This window comes from Primulina huaijiensis, chromosome 10 (genome assembly GCF_012295235.1).
Source record: "Primulina huaijiensis isolate GDHJ02 chromosome 10, ASM1229523v2, whole genome shotgun sequence".
Classification (NCBI taxonomy): domain Eukaryota; kingdom Viridiplantae; phylum Streptophyta; class Magnoliopsida; order Lamiales; family Gesneriaceae; genus Primulina; species Primulina huaijiensis.
This window is the reverse complement of record NC_133315.1, coordinates 2531805-2556151: the sequence shown is the minus strand read 5'-3', so window position 1 is coordinate 2556151 and position 24347 is coordinate 2531805. Positions and strand designations below refer to the sequence as shown.

Genomic DNA, 24347 nt, shown 5'->3' with positions numbered 1-24347 from the left:
TTTTTCTCTCATTTTTCTTCTTCAAGTGTTGAGGAAAGAAAACAATTCTCATTGAAAAATCCTCTTAGTTTTCTAGTGCAAATTAAGAGGGGATCTACCTAGTTGGTGGTGGGCTTAATAGTTGAGCAAGGAGTGCTCAAAGGAAGCTTGAAGATACTTTCTACCATTGAAGAGCTAAGGTGTTTACACCTTAGTTGGAGCCATTACATCAATCTTTGAGATTGATAGGTACATTTCTTAACACACTATGAATGTCATTTTGTGTTTTTGTATTTGCTACACACTATTTACTTGGTGGCCGAAATTTTTTTTTTAAAAAAAATTGATTTTTAAACTTCCGTTGCGCTTCCGGTCACCGTAACCGATCCCCTTTCACTGATATCAGGGAGAACTTCCTTCTCTACACATCTGCCAAGGAAATATGGGAGGCTATCCGCGATACCTATTCTGCCCGAGACAACACCTCGGAATTGTTCCGCATCAAAGGCTTGCTCCATGACGTTCGCCAGGGTGGTGAGGACACTGTCACAGAATACTCCGATGTTCGCACCGAACTCTGGCATCAGCTAGATTTATTCGAATTCCACTACTGGAAGTGTGCTACTGATGAATCAAAATTCAAGGAAATTGTGGAAATCAAACGGGTGTTCAAGTTTTTGCTTGGACTCAATCCATATTTTGATGACGTTCACAGCCGCATCTTGGCTGCAAAGCCACTGCCTGGTCTTCATGCAGCTTTCTCCGAGGTCAGACATGAGGAGAGTCGCCGGAAGTTGATGTTAGCTCCCCTAGTTCCCCTCAGATCGACGGTTCTGGCCTTGCTTCTACCAGACCTACATTCTCTACCATTCCCGATGGTAGTACACGCTCTCTGCCTCCTGCTGCTGCTGCTCCTCCTCATCAGCATATGCGGAATGGTCGACTTTGGTGCGAAAAGTGTAAGAAACTCAACCACACGCTAGACACTTGCTGGCATAATCATGGCAAACCAGCCAACTGGAAGCCAAGCAGGGAACGACGTGCCAATTCAGCTGCTACTACAACGCATGATTCTCCTGGCTCGCAGCACCCATTCACCCAAGAGCAACTCGATGTTCTGCAGCGCTTGTTTGGGAAGAATTCTGCCCAGAATTTGACACCATCTCCATCTCTTCTCAGTTCCGGTAATGCAGCCCTTCAAGATGAATTTTCCCTCGCCTTGTTCTCGAATCAGACCTTGTGCTTTACACAGATTGTTGACTCAGGCGCCTCTGATCATATGACAGGCAGTATTTCACTCTTTAAATCATACAAGCCATGCAGAACATCTCGTTCTGTGCTGATTCCAAACGGTTCTAGTTCTAAAATATTTGGTGTTGGCTCTACAACTCTCACGTGTTATTTGCATACAATCTATACTCTTCGTCCCTGATCTTGTGGTTAATTTATTATTTGTTAGCAAGATTAATGATGATCTCCATTGCACTACAATTCTCTGCTGACTTTTCTCTTTTTTCAGGACCTGGGATCGGGGAAGATGATTGGCAGTCCTGACCTGCGTGCTAGCTTTTTTCTCCTCTGGATGGAACCTTCTTTCATGATTGAACATCAGAGTACTACGAGATCAATTTCTCCTAATTCTTGTTATGCTTTCAATTCCAATAAACATAGTGATATTATTTTATAGCATTATAGATTAGGTTATCCGAACTTTCTATACTTAGTCAAATTACTCATTTCAATTACTCATTTCTATTTTGTAATAAAACACAATATTTACTTCAGTGTGTTACTTGCCAAATTTCCAAGCACAAATGTAGCACCTTCAAACCACAACCGTACAAACCATCAACGCCATTCTCACTCATCCACAGTGACATCCGAGAGCATCAAAAATAAAAAAATGTGACGGGTACTCATTGGTTCCTTTTATTTATGGACGATCATACTCGGGTTTTTTGAGTATATATAATGAAAGACAAATCTGAAACAACTTCCATATTCTAACATTTGCATTCCATGATTAAGACTCAGTTTTACGCTAAAATTCAACTCTTACGCACTGATCGAGCCTGTGATTATTTTAATTCGGTCTTTGGAACTTATCTGGCCAACCATGGCATTGTCCACCAAAGTTCTTCTGTTGACACCCCTCAACAAAATGGGGTTTCTGAACGCAAAAATTGTCACCTCCTTGAGGTTACTTGCTCTCTCCTATTCACATACAATTTCCCTGGCCTTTTTTGGGGTGACGCGGTCCTCACTGCCACTTATCTCATTAATCGCATGTCTTCCCATGTCCTCGACTACAAAATGCCTATCGAGGTCCTCCTTGAATCCTTTCCCCATACACATTTCCTTAACTTTATTCCCCTCAAAATCTTTGGGTGTCCCGCCTTCGTCCATTTTCATTCCCAAAATCGTGAGAAACTTGAAGCTCGAGCCATTAAATTTATTTTTCTCGGGTACTCCCCCAACCAGAAGGGCTACAAATGTTACTCCCCAACCAACAAAAATTCTATCACTCCCTCGATGTCACCTTCTTCGAGAACGAAGCTTTCTACCCCAATTTGTCCATTCAGAGAGAGCACAACACCGAAGAATCTCCAAACTAGGATTCCACGTCATTTGTCGACCCAATCCATGTCACTCCAGAACCTAATTCCCAACCAAGTTCCCCAAATACAACATCAAAGTCTACTCAAGAAGAAAGGTCATCCAAATGGAAAGCCAACTAGAACCACTACAAAGTCAACCAGCCCATGACACTTCCATGAGGTCAGTTCCAGATAATAAAGACGAAAGTACTACTAAAATTGATGATAAACCTATTCCTTTACGAAAGGGAACTAGAACATGTACACAACACCCGATATGTAACTTTATCTCATTTAATTTATTATCACCTGTGTATTGTTCATTTGTGTCCAGTTTAGATCAAACATAGGTACTAGGTACTGTTGAGGATGCCTTCAAGGATCCAAAATGGAAGGTCGCAGCCTTTGATGAGCTCGATGTACTAGAAAATAACAACACTTGGTGTATTACATAACTTCTCCTTGGGAAACGAACAGTTGGGTGCAAATAGATCTTCACAGTAAACATAAGGTTGATGGGAGCATTGACCGATGCAAAGTACGACTCTTTGCAAAAAGTGTAACTCGATCATATGAAACTGATTATCAAGAGACATTTGCTCATGTGGCAAAACTCAATACCATCAGGATACTCCAATCAATTGCCGCCAATCTTGATTGGTCACTATTCCAACTGGATGTTAAAAATGCATTTCTCAATGGAGAGTTGGAGGAGGAAGTTTACACAGATATTCCCCCAGGATTTGTGGCAAAAAGAGAAACACAAAGCGTGCAAGTTAAAAAAATCTCTAGACGGCCTTATACAGTCTCCTCGGGACTGGTTTCATCGGTTATTTCTTTTGTTATATATATCCCATGCATATTGTATGTTTAATAATATGAAGAATCTGATTTCTCTTCCAACCACAGATTACATCTTTCTGCAGAAAGAAAGCAGATGTGTAAAACACTAATCCTCAAGTGAACTGTGTGTAGAAGTGAAAAAGATTGACAGAATAAATTTAGGTTTAGCAGCTACAATCCTTTTGTAAAGAAGAAGTTACCTTACAAGTTACAGACATATCCGCGTACACACTGAGAAGTGGACTTCTGCATGGAATTCAGACAGAAATGAATATGGAACCTCATTGAATCATAAAATCGCAAGGTTAGGTGAAGAATATTGAAGTGGAATGGAGAGAAAAATTGCTGGTATTTTGCTGTTCAATTTGAACTATGCAGAAGGTAAAAGGATTCTTAGATTTTACGAATTTTTCTCATACTTTGTACTTGTAAAATGAGTACGTCAAAAACCTGCTGAAAAGTAGATGATCATAAGTGTTCTTCAGTTTCCTATCAAACCTGCAATTGAAGTTAACCCACGTAAACTCTCCTGAGACAGCACACAATGCAAGAAAAAGAACAAGCATGGTCAAAGAAAAATATTGCAAGTTATTCATCCATGTGGTTTGTAGATGGTGGTATTTCACAATTGTTATATTTAGACCTCAAGGGGCTAAAGAGATTATTTTAGCAGTCAACTGACAAGTTTGTTCATTAAGAAGGTACTTGGATTGAAGACCGACTATAAATAAAGTATAAAGAAATGAGGTTAAATATGCTTAGCTCAATCGAAATGCATATAATTAGTGGAACACATGTATAAATATGCATGATCTCATCCAAAGAGTACCAACGTCAAGGAAGTTGGAAAAGAAGATTCAACACTAACCAAATGTGTACATTTATAACTGGAACTCCGACTAATTTCTCCAATTTTTTGAAGTATGGAATCTCTTTCCAGGTCTCAGGAACAAGAAGCTTCAGGATATCAACTGGTCGAATAAGGTTAAATAAGCTATCTTTAGAAAGACTCAACCAAATAATAGGGGCATATATGCAATGTGCTAAAAGAAATGAAGCCTCTACCTGGAGTTGCAAATACATAAGCATCTCCTTGTATCAATTTTCCATTATTTAGTACAAAGTTCTTGACATTTCCGTCTTTGTTTAGCTCAATCTTTTGTATTCGTGAGTTAAGTATGACTTGGCCACCTCGAGACTCTATATGATCAACAACGGGCATACATAGTCTTTCAGGGGGATTTCCATCCAAGAAAGCCATCTTTGAACCATGCTTCTCCTGTTCATTTTATCAACAAATTATATGATGTTAGTGTGTCATTGCTCCACTATCACATATGGAAACAGGACATTCAAACCAAAATTATGTCCCTTTGTTGGAATATATCGAACAATTTAGTAGTACAACAGTATTGTGCTTCACTTCGTGCTACAGTTAGGTGAATTAGAAGTCATCTACATAGATTGTTGAGCCAAATGCCATTTGTATAAGCAATTATGAGAAAATCTAAAACTTGGTTCTATGCAGCTTATGCTAAATATAACCGAACCTTCAGGTTTCAATGTAATGCAGTCATATGTTCACAACACATGGAAAAATTCAAAACTTCTATCAATTGCTTTCTCCTTTTCTAATGAGCCAGAAGATGTTCAAAGAAAATGAAAAAGAGAGTGCTGACAGTACTGGAGTGTTAAATTTGAATTATTTTCAGCACTGATGTTCTGTGAGGCGGTTTTAAACTATGCTACACCTAGGCGTCTACTCCCAGCGTATCCATAACCCTTGGATGCGATGGACCCCACCTGCTTTAGAATGGGCTTAACAGGAGTAGATCTCGTGGTAGATCAAGTGAAAGCCCTATGAGGCAACCAATCATTTGCACTATATGTGGCTAATGAACCACAATCTAGGTACCACAATTCTATAACATCAAGATTAAAGTAAATAGTATCTAATATACCTTTCAAAACACTGAGAGAAAGAGAGTCGCACCTGCAGAAATCGGTTCAAAGCAATCAAAATACACTGCATTGAAAGTTCATCAGGGTTTATGAAGTTCAGTGCCTTTGACATGGCTATGAACACCTCCTCAGTCACCCGATCTGGGATACCCTGACAATGGTCGAGACAACATATGTTNTATAAATGATCCCCATGTTCATTCATTCATATACACATCAGAATTACATTACAAATTATGAACAAAACAAGTACATACTTGCTTCCTCATCCAGTCTTTAACAGTTATTCCATCTTGAGCCTCAACATAAGCCTGTCCGCCAACTATGGCCGGCAAAAGCCCAATTGCAAACTTGACTTTCTCTGGCCAAGTAAGCATTTCATTGTTCTTCAAGATGGCCCATATCCCTGTCAATTTTATTTAAAGTGAAGCACATGAAGAGAAAACTCTCATAATGGGAGAAATATGCTGTAGATTAGTCAAATCACCAGCTATTGACCATATTCGGTTATTGTAAGCTCTGAATATTACACTTATTATTTAACATTTAATTTTAGCTCGTAGCGTGCTTCAAATTAATAACATTTTTCAGGAAAATTCTTTAGGATTCGTAGTTAGATGAAACCTATATATTATAACATGAACCTATGAATAAACAAAACCAAAAGAGCCTAATAGTAGAAAAAAGAATTTTCTAAATGCAAACATACCCAGCAGCTTTTGCAATCTATTACTATTATAAATATATGAGTGTGAATTGTGAGCTTACCTTTTTACCCTTTTATTTATTATTTATTTTATAATTTATAATTTGTCTTGTTCATTTGGTTCTTTAAATAATTTTCTATGTTAGTTTAATATGTTAATTAATAGTGTACTTAACTCAATCAAATTAATTATTATTTTGATTTCACTTTGTAAACTTACTATTTTACCGTTTTGTTTATTGTCATTTTTCATATTAGTTTAATATGATAATTAATAGTGTACTTACCTCAATCAATTTAATTATTATTTTGATTTTACTTATAAATTTATCATAATTAATAGTGTACTTAACTCAATTAAATTAATTATTATTTTGATTTTACTTATAAATTTATCATAATGTATGAATAATGTTATACATTTAAAAAAATTGCTAATATTACTAACTCTATTTTATTTTATTTTATTAGTATAAATATGTGACTTTTATTTGTAAACTTACTATTTTACCGTTTTGTTTATTGTCATTTTTCATATTAGTTTAATATGATAATTAATAGTGTACTTAACTCAATTAAATTAATTATTATTTTGATTTCACTTTGTAAACTTACTATTTTACCCTTTTTGTTTTATAATTTGTATAATGTTCATGATGTTCTTTAAGTTATTTTCTACGTTAGTTTAATACGATTATTAATAGAGCACTTAACTCAATCAAGCTATTTATTATTTTAATTTTACTTTTATTTTTAAATTTAAAATTTACTTTTTATTTTTAAATTTAAATTTAATTACTTTAATTTATACAATGACATCAAATTAATAGAAAATCACTCTCATAATGTTATACATTAAAAAAATTATTAATATTACGAACATTAAAGTAATAATAAGAAGACGAATGGAGATGAGTGACATTGAAAAAAATTAAATAATTAAAAAATATTAAGGTCATATAAAACCTCTTCTTCCCATTTACAATAGAGATATTTTAAGAATAATTATGTATCAACAAATATATGTGATTGAGAGAAAATATTTGTATGTAGGTGATTTCAATATAAACATTTAAGTTATTTAGTCAATTTTCGATATATGATGTTAAATAAATATTATCTATTAAATATATGATTTTCATTTGTAACCTTACCATTTTACCATTTTTTGTTTTACAATTTGTCATGTTCATGATGTTACTTAAGTCATTTTTTATGTTAGTTTAATAAGATCATTAATAGTGTATTTAACTCAATCAAACTAATTATTGTTTTAATTTACTTTTAAATTTAATTTTAATTACTAAATTTATACATTTCCGTCAAATTCATGAAAAATATCTACCATATTGATGATAGGTAATAACGGGCAGATGAAGGGAGATGAGTCGGATTGAATAAAAATAAATTATTAATAAATATTAAGGTTATATAAAACTTCTTTCTCCCATTTAGAATAAAGATATTTTCAAACTCTTTATGTGTCAATAGATATACATGATTGAGAGAAATGTTTGTATGTAAGTTATTCCAAACACTGTTTTTAAGCTATTTAGTCAATTTTTTATATATGCTGTTAAATAAATATTACTAAATAATATGCTTCATTTGATCATTTTGTGTTCTTGCAATGAGATGAGTTTTTTAACATAGCATTACATGTTTTGGTGTTATATGTCGTTTTTATTGATCATGTTGTGTTTGGATTCCTTATGTGATTTGTTTGTTCACCGAAAAAAAATATAAAACAAAATCATATATCCCACAAAAATGGTTATTTTTAATTTTTTTTCCTTGAGATATTTTGTTAATTCTTAAGCACATAATGCATGTTTTCAGTTTGCTTAGATTACTTAGTTTGAAGCAACTTAGAAAATATTAAAAGTGATGAAATGTTTCTTCGTTTTTAGCTTATATCTCATAATATAAAGAGATAATATTTTTTTATTTATTGGGACAAATGTATTTCCAGACTTCTGTCTATAAATCAATATTCACAATTTTTACAACATAATTATATTCTCTATTCAAAATTTTTTATTTAAATTGATTGAAGGTATTTGAATTTGAGTTTTTATGTGCTTGATTATATTATTTTTGTAGTATTATTTATTGTGAAATTAATAGGTTGACTAAAAAAATTAGTGGATCTATGAGTTCTCTTGTGGACGACAAACATGGATAAATTGTTAAAAGAGATAATATCAAGTAGATTTTTGGCATACGATTTTGTTCTAATTAAATGATTATGCATGATTCTAAATTTTAATTGTATCACAAGTATGTTTTGTTGTTGCCAGATATATTTTGTCAACGGTCTAATATTTTTCTTTGATTTAAGGAAAATTGTGTGACTTCGTATTATATTTTTATTTCTTAAGGTTTTATTAAAGGATTTTTCATGATGATTTTGAGGCACCATTTTTTCCTTTGTGTGTTTTTTTAAAAAGTAAAATATTTATGAAACCATGCCGTTAATAAGGCGCCTTCTCTTTATTTGAAAAAAATATTGAAAATTTTTGAATAATATGAGTTAGTATTTAATTTGAGAGTGATTTATGCTTTTTGTTGCTCGTATATACTTCAATTTCTTTGTTATTGTACTAAATAAATTATTTTTGAACTTTGAGTTATCATTTTTTATGGAGGTTGTTTGTGTCATGAATTTTTTAAATTCATTTTGTTTAGTATTGTTGGCTGCAATTGATTTTTCTGATATTCTATTATTTGTCTTGTTGTTTATATGAAAATATGTATGAGAGTACACCAATCAAAGCCACATATTTTGGGTCTTATGTTCTACGAAGAGGGTAATATATGATTTCTGTGAATTATATAATTTATTGGTTCTTCATACATGTAGTTAAGAAATGAATCAAATTTTGAACAAAAAATTTATGACAAACATAGTGGATGAAAAAAAAAACATGTTAAAAAAATAATGTTGAGTATTACTATGTCCTTATTTCTGTATGATATAATTCAAATACATTTTTTTAGATATTTGAAATTATGTCTAACTAAGTGACATGAAACATATACATATATATATTTGAAGGCGTATTTAAAGCAAAATATTAAGATCAAGAATGATTCATATTTAAATTTCAACGCAGCACAATGAAGAAGAAATTGGAAAATTGTATGTGTAAACCTTTAAGGGTTATATAGTGATTATGTTGCTACTTCATGGTTTGCAACATATTGATGCCATATAAAATATCAATATTTCTCAAAGAATAAACAAAAAGAAAAAATTCTTCATTCAGAAATAGAAATACATGAAAAAAAATTTTGTATAATTATCATTCTATTTTTAATGGTATGAGAACAATTCTAAAGCTTTGTGGACACAATAGATCAATTTTGTGCATTTTTAGTAAATTGGGACATTGAGCTGGTTGCACTTTATTTCTTCCAATATTATCTCGATAGATTTCGAGGTGGCTAAGAGGTTGTTTTTGTCTATTTTTTAGTTAAAGTGGCTAACAAACTAATTCATGAGATATATGATGGTAACATAGAGAACTACTGGTCAAATAAATTCACTTAGCCGAATAGTGAAATTCAAATTGAATTATACGATATTTCATCAAATTAATTTTGTCTATTATAAGATGCTCATGAAATATAAACAGTTGTATTATTAGATGAGATATTGAATAAGACAAATACTTTGATATATATATTTGAATGATATCTCATATACATATCTTAATAACGGTGTCCTTCTCAAGATTTTAAAAATACAATAATTAATTTGTATGTCGTTCCACAATATATAAAATATTATAAAACAAAATGTAAACTCGATAGAATAAAATTTGTTTTGTTTATGAGATTGAAACTATATCATCCTCATGATATGATGCACGCAATCATTGTTCCAAATCTTCTAAAAAAGGACGAACGAAATGACTTTCCTGATTTGCCTCAAATTAAACGATGACACGGTTCTAAGATATAGTCATTTTCTCACACTGATTGAGAAATAATTGTTAAAAATTTACTAAACTTATAGCTATATGTTGATAATATTGATACTAAATATATAAAAATGATATTACAAATATCACGATGTTTAAAGAAATTACAGCACCATTCATTGGTTATGTTGTTGAAGAATATATAAGTTATACATACTTTTAATTAGTCACAAGTAAAAACCAATCACGACTAAAAACAACATTTATTCTTATGATTTATAGTTGATGATTGTCAAAAACTGAAAAATCATTCAACAATAAAATAAATATTTGGAAAAAAAGATTACTGGATAAAAACAATGTAGAAAACCAAAAAAAGTCCTGATAGGGAAGTAAACTACGAACATGTCATATCCCAGCTGAGGATTTTAAATAACATAATAGATGTTAAACATGATCATATACTTGCTGAGTATACCAAAATGATTATATGTATATTATAACAAACTACGACAAAGAGTTGTTGAGTTATCAAAATCAACCAAGAAGTATATTGAAAAGTGTGTCATGTGGATAAGATAACTTCTCCGATTCATATACCGTCGGCGTCTATGGTCATGATTTTTGATTTTGTGGTTTGGTTTATTTCAATTAATAAATGCTATTAGTCATATTTTAACTCATTTAAATATTATCAAAATTTCGTACTAATATTTCCAGCAATTTAGTTGCTCGTACTTTTCTAGTAACAGAAACTAAATAGCTTACCATTTAATGGTGCAGGTAAAACTTTAGGAAAATCAAATCGGCTAAATTCTCCTGGCTTGTTTGGCATTGCAAATATCATGGAATGCTCCTTCCATTGCAATCGATCATTGATGCCCAGCTCTCCAAACAGGTTCTGAATATTCGGATATGCCCCAACTTAAAGAAAAACCAAGCATCAAAAAGAGCTGCCATTTGTTGCATAATGGCATTCATTCGTAAGAGCTATGAAGCCACTAGAAAAATATGGAATTAAAGATTAACATTGGGAGAATGTTTCCACAAAAATGTCACATATTAGAAAAATAAAGCATTCGACATCGACTTTGGCAGATCCGTTAAAAAAAACATTGGCAGAACCGAAAGAAAGCAGTTTCAAGTTTATGAGTTAAAAGAAGATGCCATATGGATATTTTGGATGTCAAATGCACCAAGTCAGCCATTACAACTAACTCCTAAGTCCAGAATTTATGAAGTCCACATTGAAAAACATAAACTTACAGAATATGTGTAGCCCAGTTTCATACCAGTCCCCCTCGTCATCTTTCCAGGCAGCCACCTGGGTAGAGATGGAATAACAATTAGAAAAGGGATGTTCAAAGAAGGGAAAAGTTCAAGCATAACATAAAATTCTGTACAACAAAATAAACCTTTCCTCCCAAGACATCTCTGGCTTCCAACAATATCGGTTTATGACCTGCATCTGCCAAATACTTTGCAGTGGACAAACCAGCTAGACCTATATGGGAAAAATAGCTCATAAAATTGATGAGAAAACTGAAAACTGGATATGCTTATTTTGGGCATTCATAAAAACTAAGTTACTTTCAGAATGTTATCTTACAGATAGTCAGACAATAATTTGAGCGCATGAATTATCGAACAAGATGTATAATGTGGCTTTCAAAGAAATATGAAAGAGAATCTAAAAGCTAAGTTAAGAAAAGCATAAACTACAATTATTCATTAATGGCAAAAGGAATACAACAAACTAAGATTTATAACTTGTTAATAGAGAAAACAAATTTGAACATTGAGAAACAATATCCCGACCTGCACCAGCAATCACCACCTCCAATGGCTTGTTTGGACGAGGAGAATTACGAAATGAAGAAGATAAGTAAGCAGCTTCCAAATAGTTGACTGTATTTTCAAGCTCCGGTCTCGGATAATCGATGCAAACAACCTACTCAACAAACATAGATTTGATGTAATTCTCCATCTTGAAATTAACAAGAGAATCATAAATGTCATCAGCAGCTATTGCAGAACATACTTTCAAAGGGATTGCATCCCAATTAAAAGTTCTCGTTAGAGTATGTGCAGCAGGTATCCTCAATTTATGACCCATTGCGTCACTGCCAGCAAAGGATATGCTATTTAACCGCCCAACTTTGCAGCCACATCTCCAAGATGACTGTGTGCTCCATTTGTTGACTATAGTGTTTTGTCCACTCAAGTTCACAGCAGAAACGTGTCCAAATTGGGCCATTCTCCAGATATAAAAATTTACTTCCAGGTAACTGCAGTCACAGTTCAATAGAACCTGCACTTTGCCACTATAAAGTGTGGCATTGCATTGTTAGAAGCCATATAAACAATTTCAAGAAAAAAAATAAGGGTTAATTATATATAACCTCCCCCAAGATATTAACCAAAAAACTCAACTAAATTTAAATCTTACATTCAAACCCACTAAAAACGTAAGATGAACACAAACCTAAGATTGTAAAATAAGATAAATACAAACTTAATGGTGGTGTTTGTAAATTTAGAAGTTATTGAATTTATTTGCTGTTTTTTACAAACCTCAAGATGAGCAAATATAACATTTAAATATAGTTGGATTTTTTTTAACTATGATAAAGCTCTGGGAGGTAGAAATAATCATAATATTATAAAAACTAGCAAATGAATTATAATGAAAAACAACTCCTCCAAGAAAAACCAATGAAATGAAATGGCAGATTGCAAAATAGCAACTTTAGCTATTCCGACAATGGATCAACTTGCTTCCAGCATTTGTTCACCCTTGGCAAGTCATATTCGCAAAGGGGTTATAACCATCCAGCTTTCAGTCCAAAAGCATGATTTTATTAATGAGGCCGCAGCATCGAGAATAAATTCTAATTTGTTGCAATTCATGAACAAAAGAAAAAGAAAACACACGCACACAGAGCTTCTACTTTCATTTGTAGCCACAGCAGTGCTAGAATACTGCAAAAGTCATCATAAGGAAAAAGAAAGAAGAAACAAACTTTCACCACTGGCCCTATCTAAAAGGAGGCAATAAATCATCAAATGGTTCGATTTTCACGAAAAAATCATAACAAAAGAAATTCGAAATACTGGAAAGAGAAGCTACCAACAAACAAATTAAGTAAAGGGTATACAAGAACACCTATGATAAATCAGTTTTGCCTTTGTTTAATAAAATCGAAAGACCGGATAAAGCAGAAAATCACCAAATAACGGCTACTCGTGACCAGAGTCATCTCAGCTTCCAAGAAATCAAGAAAAAGCAGTTACCTTTGAGCAATCCAAGTGATGGGCAGGCAAGAAAACTCTCAATTCAGCTTTGTTGTTGTCTTCAAGACCAAACCTATATTAGAAGTATTACTACTATTATTACAAGTAAAACGCAAGGAGGTGGTGTGGCACTATGAAAAGGGTGTCACCGAGTTGGCCAAAATCAACAACATTGGCAATAAAATAATGAATTTGGCCGTTTGGTATTGGTTTGTCAGGTTGCAAATGGTGGGACGCCTTGGCTTCTTCTGCTGTGGAGACAGTTTGCTATGGCTAGGAATATTCTATCCATCCAAGCTTCTCTTACCATTTTCTTTCGAACCCGATTTCGTCTCAAATTTGGACTTTAGCCTCAACTTATTATGCAATTTATATACTTCAAGATTTCAGAGGGTGAGTTTATTTTTTAAGTTGGAAAATTATACAAAAAGACATTATATCTTGTTTATTTTAGATTAAAATTGGAGATTATTCACAAATTTTCAATCGAATTTGGCATTTATTAATATCCAAAAAAATTTATTCGAACTTTTAAACATGTATTAGATTTATTTATTGTGCTATGAAAAATTAATTCATTGGGTTAAAGTTTTCAATGTGCTGAATCTATCATAACCCAAACTTAATTATTAATAGCATAAATGCACACAAGTATGGGGTCTAGTCGAGTATCATGCTATTCATGTTCGTCTCGATTTAAATCATGTCTATTTGCATTTGAATTCGAACTCAAACTCGATATAATAATCAGTTTCAAGTTGAGATCGACTCGCGTATGAGTGGAGGCACTCGAGCCGAGCTCCTCCTCAAAAAGATCGAAAGTCTTCTTAGCATATTGATAAAAATGTCTCGAGGTTTAAATTTCATGTATATATAGACAAAAAAATATCCCTGAAATTTTATATCCTCTAAATTTAAAAAATATATGTAGTTATTTGGGTAGCTCAGGAGCTAATGGAGTAGAAATAATTAAAACTTAACTTGACTCAAGCTAAGTCAAATGAAACTTGAGTCGAATTTTGACCAAACTGTTCATAAATACATTGGCTCGCTTTCGCTCATACACACAAGGTGTGAGTGACTATAGACTTTTTAAAATATAATTTTTGTAAAAACTTAGAAATTATTTTGAAAGTTGACAAAAACTTGTTAGAGAAGGTATCAAGGGTCATATTTTGTGAGACAAATCTCTTATTTTGGTCATCCATGAAAAAGTATTACTTTTTATGCTAAGAGTATTACTTTTTATTGTGAATATCGGTAAGGTTGACCCGTCTCACAGATAAAGATTCGTGAGACCGTCTCACAAGAGACCTACTCTTGAGAGTTATATTGAAACAATTTGTAATTTTGATTGTTGAAAACTACACCGAAACAATTTGTAATTTTTGTTTGTTTTTAAAGTTTTTTGCGGTCGTTTTAAACTATTTCTAAAATAAAAACAATAGCATACTAACTTTTTTTATTCAAATTATGTATAGAGTAGGGTAGGGTAACATATTAATTAAACTTGAAATACTATCATCTAAAAGTCAAATTATAATTACTACATGCTATAGGGGTAAAAAGTCATTAAAAGCGCCCTCACACCATTTTTTTTTTTTTTTACAATCACCATGGTTTTGTTCATTATATAGTCATATTATAGTGTTCACATGGAGCCCTGATCTGTAGACAATTTTCACGTAATAGACTATGAGATAAGTCGACCTGATTCTTATATACAATAGAAAATAATATTCTCGCGAATGTCAAAAATCTGTTTTACAAAAGTAACCTGACAATCTCACAAAATTTGTTTTGTTTTACCAAAGTGCTATGATGAATTATCACCCAATAACTGTATGATAGTTTATCAGTCATCTAAATTGTGCATTGAAATAACAAATTTTAACCTTTTAAATTCCAACAACAAAAATCCAATTCAAAATAACAAAAATCCCAATTCTCCTGTCAACCACAGCCACAGCCTCAACAATCTCATTTTCCTCCTATATTCTTCGTGAACGAGTCACATAGAAATCATAAATTTGTGGATAAAAAAGGAAAGACACAGAAAATAGTTGTTGCTGAATGTGGACAGGGCTACAAATGTTGAAGAAAGAGAAGGTGGGAGGTTTGCTGAGATGACAAAAAACATGAAACAAATCGAGTTGGTTCATGAGTTTTTCGAACAGACTCGAAAAATATTTGATTTGTATTCGAGCTTATCGAATTCTAGTCAAACTCGAATATGTTCAACTTTTTTTGAATCGAACTCGAGCCAAATTATTTTATTTGATAGTTCATGAATCGCTCAGTAACCTTAATATTTTATTAATATAATATAATTTTATATTAAATGAATAAGTTTCGAGCTTTTCGAGTACTTATTTTCGAGTAATAGTTTGCTAACATGTTTGAATCTTTCGAGCCGAATAGGAACTCGAGCTTTAATTCAAACCGAATTCGAGCCAAAATTTTTAAAATTTTCGAACAACGAAAGAACTCGAATATAACTAATTCGAGATGAATTCGAGCCTTCAAATTTTCATCATATTCAACTCGATTCGATTCGTTTACACCCCTAGTTGAAATAAGAAAGTGATGGAAATTTGGTCATTGCAAGAACATAAACAAAATTAATAAGTTTATTAAAACATTACCAAAATATTTTATCATATTTTATTTAGACGGAACATTATAAAGTGTTTAAAGCTTAAGAGCTCTGAATTGTTACTTGGTAATTTTTTTAAAAAACAACTTTGTTAAGATAAAATTTGAATTAAAGTTTTGATGATTACAAACTAAACTGATTTGACTTAATTAAAATTCATAAATGTAAATAATCCAGAAATATTATTGAACTGAACTGAAAAGACTATCGTTGAAAGACCATCAAGCTAAATCAAACATATGTTGACAAACTACGTTAATTCAAGATGAGACGGACTGACAAACTGTGTTGTCTAATTAAACTGATCTGATGAAATTCTCTGAAGACAATTGATAGTTATCTCTGTGAAAGATTTGGTTGTTATCAGAAAATAAAAATAAAAGAACGGTTGGTTACCCTTTTCAGCTAGCGTCCAAGAATTTTAATTTGTCATCACTATTTTCGAAAATACGACAAGGACATGTGACACCTTCTGCATAATTGTCGAGTATCTAGTACATCTGTGAGTACCGTCTATATTTATTAATGTTGGAGACCAACACCCATAAAAGTGGTTATATCATAATTGAAGAAAAGGATTGTTACATTGATCAGTATCAAGTATTCGCAAAATACTCAGCATCTCTCAAACATATTTATTATAAGCTAACATACAAAGTTCTATCAAATCGATTAAAGATCATCTTGTGCACACTTTTTTCTCACTTATCATTTGTATACACAGAATTCGTTATGAGAATCATTGAAATGTCATAAACCTGTTTCTGAATAGATTGAGTTAAGAGATAGTTATTAAGAATTTCAGTTCAATAGAGTTGGTGAACCAAGCTGAAATGGGTTTGTATAAGAGTTGTGCCGATCGAAGGAAGAATGGGAAACCTAGAAGCTTAGCCTTCGAAATTTCATAAACAAATTCTAGCTCTTTTTTTTATTATCAGTCAACTTAAGTTCCTTATCAGTTATTACTTCCACTAATTTTTTGTTCACTTAAGCTGATATGTTGCGCTTGCGTATACTTTATTCACTTAATACCTTGAGTTGTTTCCATACTTAGTATGTTAGTAACCCATTTTAATTAGTTTGATTGGAATATAGAATATTAACTTGAGCTGTTAACATAATTTAATTTTTTCATTATTTGCAATATTTGAATAACATTTTATTCTCTCCTCCTCCTTTAACTTGTTATTTTCATAAGTGGTATCAGAGATGTTTATTCCAATGTTTGATATACTTTGATGGCTTGTTTCAACCAAATCCCTATGTTTTATAAAAATAATATGACGATTAAAAGATCCGCATGTAGGCACACTTGGTAGCTCAATATGATGACATATGGTATGTCATTACTGAAGGCCTGATAATAAAAGCTAATACAACAGTTGTAGTAACTAAAGGTGCTCCACAGATGGTTGAGAAGCATCGGTCATAATGGAATACAATTGAAAAGAAGAAATAAAATCTGAATAACATGACTGAAGACATCTTTTATAAAACATTAGATAAAAATATGTTTAATAAAATTAAACATGTTCAACTACTAAATAAATATGAGAAAAACTAATCTAACTTTCTAAAGGGAATGATCGGACTAAGGAGAACAAGTTGGTTGTGACAATTCAGAAGTTCGATAATATTAAATGAAGGTTGGAGAAACAATAAATGAATTCGACGAAAGATTCAACAACATAGTGATCGAGTTGACTGCTCTTGGAAAGAAATACAGTAACAGAAAGGATGCACTTAAAGTGATGAAAGCCCTACCAAGAGAATGAGAAATCAAGACTATTGCCTTGCAGGAAATCAAAAAGCTGAGCAAAATTGAGCTGCACGAGCTGTTTGCTTATCTGAAGGCATATGAGTTCAAGCTAAAAACAAGAAATGAGGAAGAACCATTGATCTCAAAACTAACGAAAGCTCTTGTTACAAAAAAAAATAATAAATGAAATAGAATCTCCATCAAAATCTGCTGAACAACTTAGCAATGATTTCATGTCCATATTCATCATAAATTTTGAAAAATTCACGAGGAAGAGTCATAATAATTTTCAAAGTTAAAAAAAAAATATAAGAAAGAATCAAATTCTACTGATCAAGTGTGTTTTAATTGTACCATAACATGCCACTTCTTTGCTCATTGTACCAAACCCAAGAAGGATGATAAGAAGTCACCTGACAAAAGAATAACCAAAGAAGAGAAGAAATATGTCAAGAAGAAGAGATAACAGAAAGTGCTAATAGAAAAAGAGAGCAAGAGAAAGTAGGATGAATCAGACTTAGAGAACACTAGCTTGGATGATGCCTCTAGTGAAAGTGACAAAGAAGCAGTTAAGTTCTTAATGGCATATGATGATATGGAATCCAACACTAATGATGTAATCTGATTTTACCTTTGATGAATTTACACGAGATTATTTAGCCACCGCACTTAACAAGATGGTTATGGAGTACAAAAGACTTTAGTAGATATTGGAGGAAGTAAGAGTAGAAAACAAGTTTCTGATTGTCAAGTGTAGCAGCTCAAGTTGTTAATAGCTTGATGAGCTAGATAGTCTTTAGACCAAAGTTACTATGCTCATGACTGCAAATGAAAATATGCAATTTGAATTCCAAATAATAATGATTGAAAATCAAATGTTTAACAATTTGTTCAACATTTGGACAAAGTCTTCTATTTCACTTGGAAAGATGCACGAAGGTCAAAAGCAAGCTGGTCAAAGATCAGGTTTAGGCTTTGACAATAATGATTGTAGCTCTTCTGAAACAAGTACTTAGTTGTGTCAAGAGAAATGCAAATCTAAATTCATAGATTTTGTCAGATCCAATACAATATGGACATTTAGAGTCAGAAATTATGACTGGTCAGCTTGTTTATCAGAAAAACAAAAGAATTCATCGTGTGCTTGAATATGTAGAACCCTAGAGTTCAAGTCAAGATGACTAAAAAACATATCCATCAAGAATGCTTATGGTTCCCATTCCAAATCGAGCTGGTATGCAAACAAATCGAGCTATTGAAGAAATCAACATGACACTTGAACAGTGGATGTTCAAGACCTATGACAGGAAATATCAAATTATTATCTGAAATCATTGATTTTTAATGTCCAAATATCACTTTTGAAGATGCTTTTAAAGATAAAACTGTCAGCAAGGATAAGATTATCCATGATAATATTATTATTAATGATACTTTTAGTTTAAAATTTATGTTATAATTTGATTAGTATAAGTCAGTTATGTGATAATGGGTATATCGTATAATTTCACAAACACGCTTGCACTGTTAAGAATCCAAATGTTAAAACTATGCTTATTGGAATAGGACTGGTAATACATATAAAATAAACTGGTATGTTGAACAACAATTCGATCCGACATGTTTTATTACATTTAGTTCTAACAAAAATTGGTTGTAACACAAAAGGTTAAAACATTTGAATTTCAAGATCATCACTAATTTGAGTAAAAACAACTTAGTGGCCGGACTACCCAAGATTGATTTCTCAAAGGTCAAGATCTGTTCAACATGTACTATGAGAAAGCAAGTTAAATCAACTTTCAAGAACAAAGAACGTACTACCTCAGCTTGATGTTTGGAATTGCTCCATATGGACTAGTTTGGTCATATTCTTGTGATAAGCTTAGGAAGAATGCAATACACCTTAATGATCATTTATGATTATTAAAGATATATGTGAGTTATCTTCTTGAAGTCCAAATACCATACCCGTTCTCGTATGGTAAAGATTCTGAAGTGTCTGCAAAATGAAAAGTCTTCAACAATTGACAGGATAAGAAGTGATCGAAGGACGGAGTTCATCAACATATCACTTACAACTTATCTAGATGACAATGAAATCAAACATGATTTCTCAGCTGCCAGATCATCTTAGCGGAACAGTTTTGTTGAGATGTAGAACAAAAGAATTAAGGATGCAGCTCGAACCATGTTAGCTGACTCTGGGATATCCCATCGTTTTTGTGCTGAAGCTGTAAACACTATCTGTCAAACAAATCGATGATCAACAAAAGGCGTGGAAAAACACCTTATCAGATCTGGAAAAGAAATCAACATGAACTATCATACTTCTGGGTATTTGCTTGTGAGTGTTTTATTCATAATAATAATAAAATAATTTAAATACCTTTATTGAATATTTTTAGATACTCATATGTTAATAAAGCCTATCGCGTGTTTAATACTAGAACTCTAGTTGGGAAAGAATTAGTTCATATAGTATTTGATGAATCTTCTGTCGTTCTTAATGCACACGATGCACACTTAAATGTTCTAAAAAATAAAATGAAACGTACTAATCTTCAGTTTAAAGTGATGATGAGATTCAGATCAGAAGAACAGATAAACTACATTGTAAACCCATCAACCAAGATGATGACCACATCGAGCTAATACCAGAAGATCAAGGTGAACGGATAACAAGTCAAGATGATCAAATTCAAAATCAAAGTAAGCTTGTTTCAGAACAACCTGATCCGATCCAAGGATAAGATCCTTCCATTATAGATCCAAATCCTCTTGGCTTGCTATTGGTAAAGTAAGAATTATCCACTTGAGTTGGTAATAGGTAATCTGTCAGCTCGATTAAGAACTAGGAACCAAATTATTCATGAATTCCTTCTTGTTGTCTTTATTTTTTAATTTTAACCTAAAAAGATGGACGAAGCTCTAATTGAATCAAATTGTACAGATATTATGAGAGAAGAATTAAATCAATGTGATAGAGATAAAGTGTGGCACTTATTTCTTAGACCATCATATCAATATGTTATAGGTACCAGATGTGTTTTCATAAATAAATTAGATGAAAATTTTATTTTCATTAGAAGTAAGGCTAGATTAGTTGCACAAGAATATAAGCAAGAAGAATAAAAATATTTTGATGAATCATTTGCATATATAGCCATATTAGAAGCTATTAAGATACTCATTTCATGTATGTTAAGATTGCCTTCTTAAATGTTTTGATACAAGAAGATGTATATGTAGAACAACCTCCTAGATTTGTGAATCATGTATTGTCTAATTATGTGTTAAATTTTATAAAGCTTTGTATGGTCTAAAGCAAGCTCCTACAGCTTCGTATGACACTATCTAAATTTTTTGTTGATCGTGCTTTTATAATTGACACGATTGATAAAACTTAAATTAAATTCATTAAAGGATACCATACCTTACTAGTTCAACTATACGGTGATGATACTATATTTGTGTCAACTAACCCAAACTATGTGAAAATTTTTCTAAGGTGATGCATAATAAGTTTGATATGATTATAATGAATGAGCTGACATTTTTTCTCATGTTGCAAGTTAGATAGCTTGAGAGTGGAATTCTCATCAATCGAGCTAAATACACCAAAGAACTTCTCAAAAGGTTTGGAATGGAAAACTGCTCAGCAGCATCAACACCCATGAGCTTATCAATCAAGATGGACAAGGATGAGAGTGGACCATCAATTGATGTGTCGCTCTACAAAGGATTGATTGGTTCATTGTTGCATTTACTTGCTAGCAAACCAAACATCATATTTGTTGTTTGTATTTGTGTTACGTTCCATGAAAATCCTAAACAATCGCGTTATATTGTTGTTAAACGTATCTTGAAATATCTTAAGAGTACTCAAAATGTTGGACTCTGGTAGCCAAATAATTCTAGTTTTAATTTAAAGGATTACTCTGATGCAGATTATGGTGGTTGTAAGATATACAGGAAAAGCACAAGTAAAACCTATCAACTTTTAGGAGACATGATGATCTCTTGGTTTAGCAAGAAGTAGACCTTGATAGCTACCTCAACAGCTGAGGCAGAATAATTAACTATTTGTAGTTGTTGTGCTCAACTGTTGTGGATTCAATAACATCTCAGAGATTATGATGTTCAAACTGATGAATCTCCAATATTCTATGACAATACAAGTGTCATAACAATAACATATAATCTTGTGTTGCAATTAAAGACCAAGATATTGATATAAGATATCACTTCATCAGAAATCATGTGATAAAAAGAGACATCAGATTCGAGCATTTCTCAACAGATCAACAAGTGGCAAACATTTTCACCAAGCCACTATCCAAGAATAAGTTTTCTTATTTTAGAAATATTCTTGGACTTGTTGAGCTAAAATAATATTGCATGTTATTAGGAGGAATTTTTAGATTAAGCTGATAAGGCAACAATCGGATTTATAAGCTTCAGCTGACTGACAGCTCCGCTTAATATCGGTTCGATCTTATCATATAGCCCTCATATGTTGATATTTACCCAATAGCAATTTGATAGAATGGTAACTTATCCATTTTATTTGACTCTCATTATTTATTATGTATCACATTTAATATTGCAAGGCACATTTATTTACTACCTTAATTGTATGATTTTCGTATTTTCGTTTTTTCAAATTTTCTCCACAAACATGTTGACACGTGGACTGACATGTTTGTCTCATATGCGACCATATATATATTCATAAAATTTCACTGACAAGCTTCTGTATTCACAACATTCTTGCTCACAACAATAACTCTCAAATATTTCTTCATTCACCAACGACGCTCTTCAGATTGATTTGTTTATTTGCTACTAGATGATAGCATAGTAGCCATGTTCCGATCATTGGAATCAACAGGACTCAAGGGATTCTTTGGATGTGGAAGCTTTATTTTTGAAGAGAGACTTTCTCAATTTTTCTTTTCTGCAAAAATTGAAGATGAAGCAGTGGTATGCACTATTGGTGACCAGATCATCTCAATCAATCAAAATTTTTTCATTGAAACCTTCGGACCGCCAACATTAGGGATCACTAAGTTAAACAGACAGCCCTCATCAATGATCGAAGAAATGAAGATCAAGTTTTCTTTATCTTGTGTGCCTCTCAAATTGTTTGGAATGAAAAAGGGAATGAAGATTGAATATAAACTTTTGAATGACATTGTGGTAAAATCATTGACAGCTAAAACAAGATCATTTGATGCCTTCACTGTTGAGCAACTTGAGATGATGGTAGTCAATACCGCGAGTATCAAGATCAATTGGTCTCTCATTCTTTACAACATTCTAATATAACTAATCTCCACGTCAGACAAGCAACACCAAGCAAATGATGTACCGATTTGTCGAATACTCGAAAGATGTAAAGCTGAGATGGAGCAATCCTCTACTCTGCACATCCATAAAGTGCTTAACAAAAAGACTATTGAAGTCTATAAATCAAAGAACGTCATTTATCATGATGATCTGTTGAAGAAAATAAGAAGAAAAATCACCAAAGAAAGCAACAGTTAAACACAACTTGGTGGTTAACGTCTCTACATCAGAAGAGGCCGAGTGACTCAGATCAAGAACAACTTCCACTGACCCAAGTTTTCTTCCTAGCTCTTGAAAAGAAGAAAATAACGAAGAATACCAAACTGGTAAAATATTTCAATGAATCTATCAGACCAACTCCAATCCCATATGTTTCAGTCAACAAGGTACTGCCTTGTTTCAAGATCTTTGAAACCAGTATTACCTCTAATAACTCTGGATTACCTCATATTGATCCAAAAGAAAAAGGCAAAGGTATTCTAGTGAAACTAACTAAGCCATTGTCAGCAGTACAAACTGGAATGCAAATAGAAAATAGAGTACAAATTCAACCGAAGAAGTTTGACAAGTATGTAGACTATAACACATTTATTCATTATTCAAAAATCAAGATGTTGGAAAAAATTGGAGAAATGTCATAACAATAATATCAAATTATGGAATGGAATAAGACAAATGTGATTCCAGAAGCAATCAAGATGAAAGAGTTTTGGGAAATGATCCTAAGAGAAAGCAGTCTACAATTGATACTAACTGTAACAAGGGAAAACTTCAATCCACATGGTCCAATAGCTTATGATGATGTTTTTGCGATAAGTCAATTGGAAATGGATGCACTTAAGTTGTTCATGAATGTGACGGCCATGAGAGAATATCTCAAGTTGCCTCTTCCTCTAACAAGGTCAACAGAAGATATCCCATCTGACTAGATGGTCTTAGAATAACAAATCAAGCAGCTAGATCAGTCAGAAGACCCAATTCCTCCACAGCAAGAAATATTGACTAATCCTATTTCAACTCAAGTTTCAATAGTTCAACAACCAGGTGGCAAACAATTAGAAGAAATACAAGTGCCTCTGCACTTCTCTGAGACCTTCCAGAAATTTTTTTTCTACCACAGCTGAGATTTTGCAATCTTTGGATAGAACAACTGTTCCATAACAACTAACTCAAGTCTCTTCCCTTCCGACAACAAAATCAATCAATATCACTACTATTCCTCTCCAAAAAATTAGCACAGTAGAGTATGCACATGTTCTTTCCTGTTCCATAA

The 24347-nt window shown here is 32.5% G+C and overlaps 1 protein-coding gene across 2 annotated transcripts in view; it reads right to left on the bottom strand.

The window, feature by feature from the left end:
- Positions 1–13645, bottom strand: part of LOC140986218 (15-cis-phytoene desaturase, chloroplastic/chromoplastic) — a 17579-nt gene extending 3934 nt beyond the window's left edge. Inside the window, exons 1-12 of one of the 2 annotated variants that reach the window (XM_073454294.1) lie at positions 13308–13645; positions 12055–12337; positions 11832–11964; positions 11429–11517; positions 11280–11337; positions 10782–10937; positions 5639–5787; positions 5413–5532; positions 4485–4698; positions 4288–4390; positions 3870–3917; positions 3620–3665 (exon numbers count right to left, since the gene is read on the bottom strand). In XM_073454294.1, the coding sequence (XP_073310395.1) occupies positions 3620–3665; positions 3870–3917; positions 4288–4390; positions 4485–4698; positions 5413–5532; positions 5639–5787; positions 10782–10937; positions 11280–11337; positions 11429–11517; positions 11832–11964; positions 12055–12270 (1332 nt within the window). In that variant the 5' untranslated portion in view covers positions 12271–12337; positions 13308–13645. The remainder of the gene's footprint in view (positions 1–3619; positions 3666–3869; positions 3918–4287; positions 4391–4484; positions 4699–5412; positions 5533–5638; positions 5788–10781; positions 10938–11279; positions 11338–11428; positions 11518–11831; positions 11965–12054; positions 12338–13307) is intronic. The other variant, XM_073454295.1, reaches the window with a different exon arrangement.
- Positions 13646–24347: the final 10702 nt, after the last annotated feature.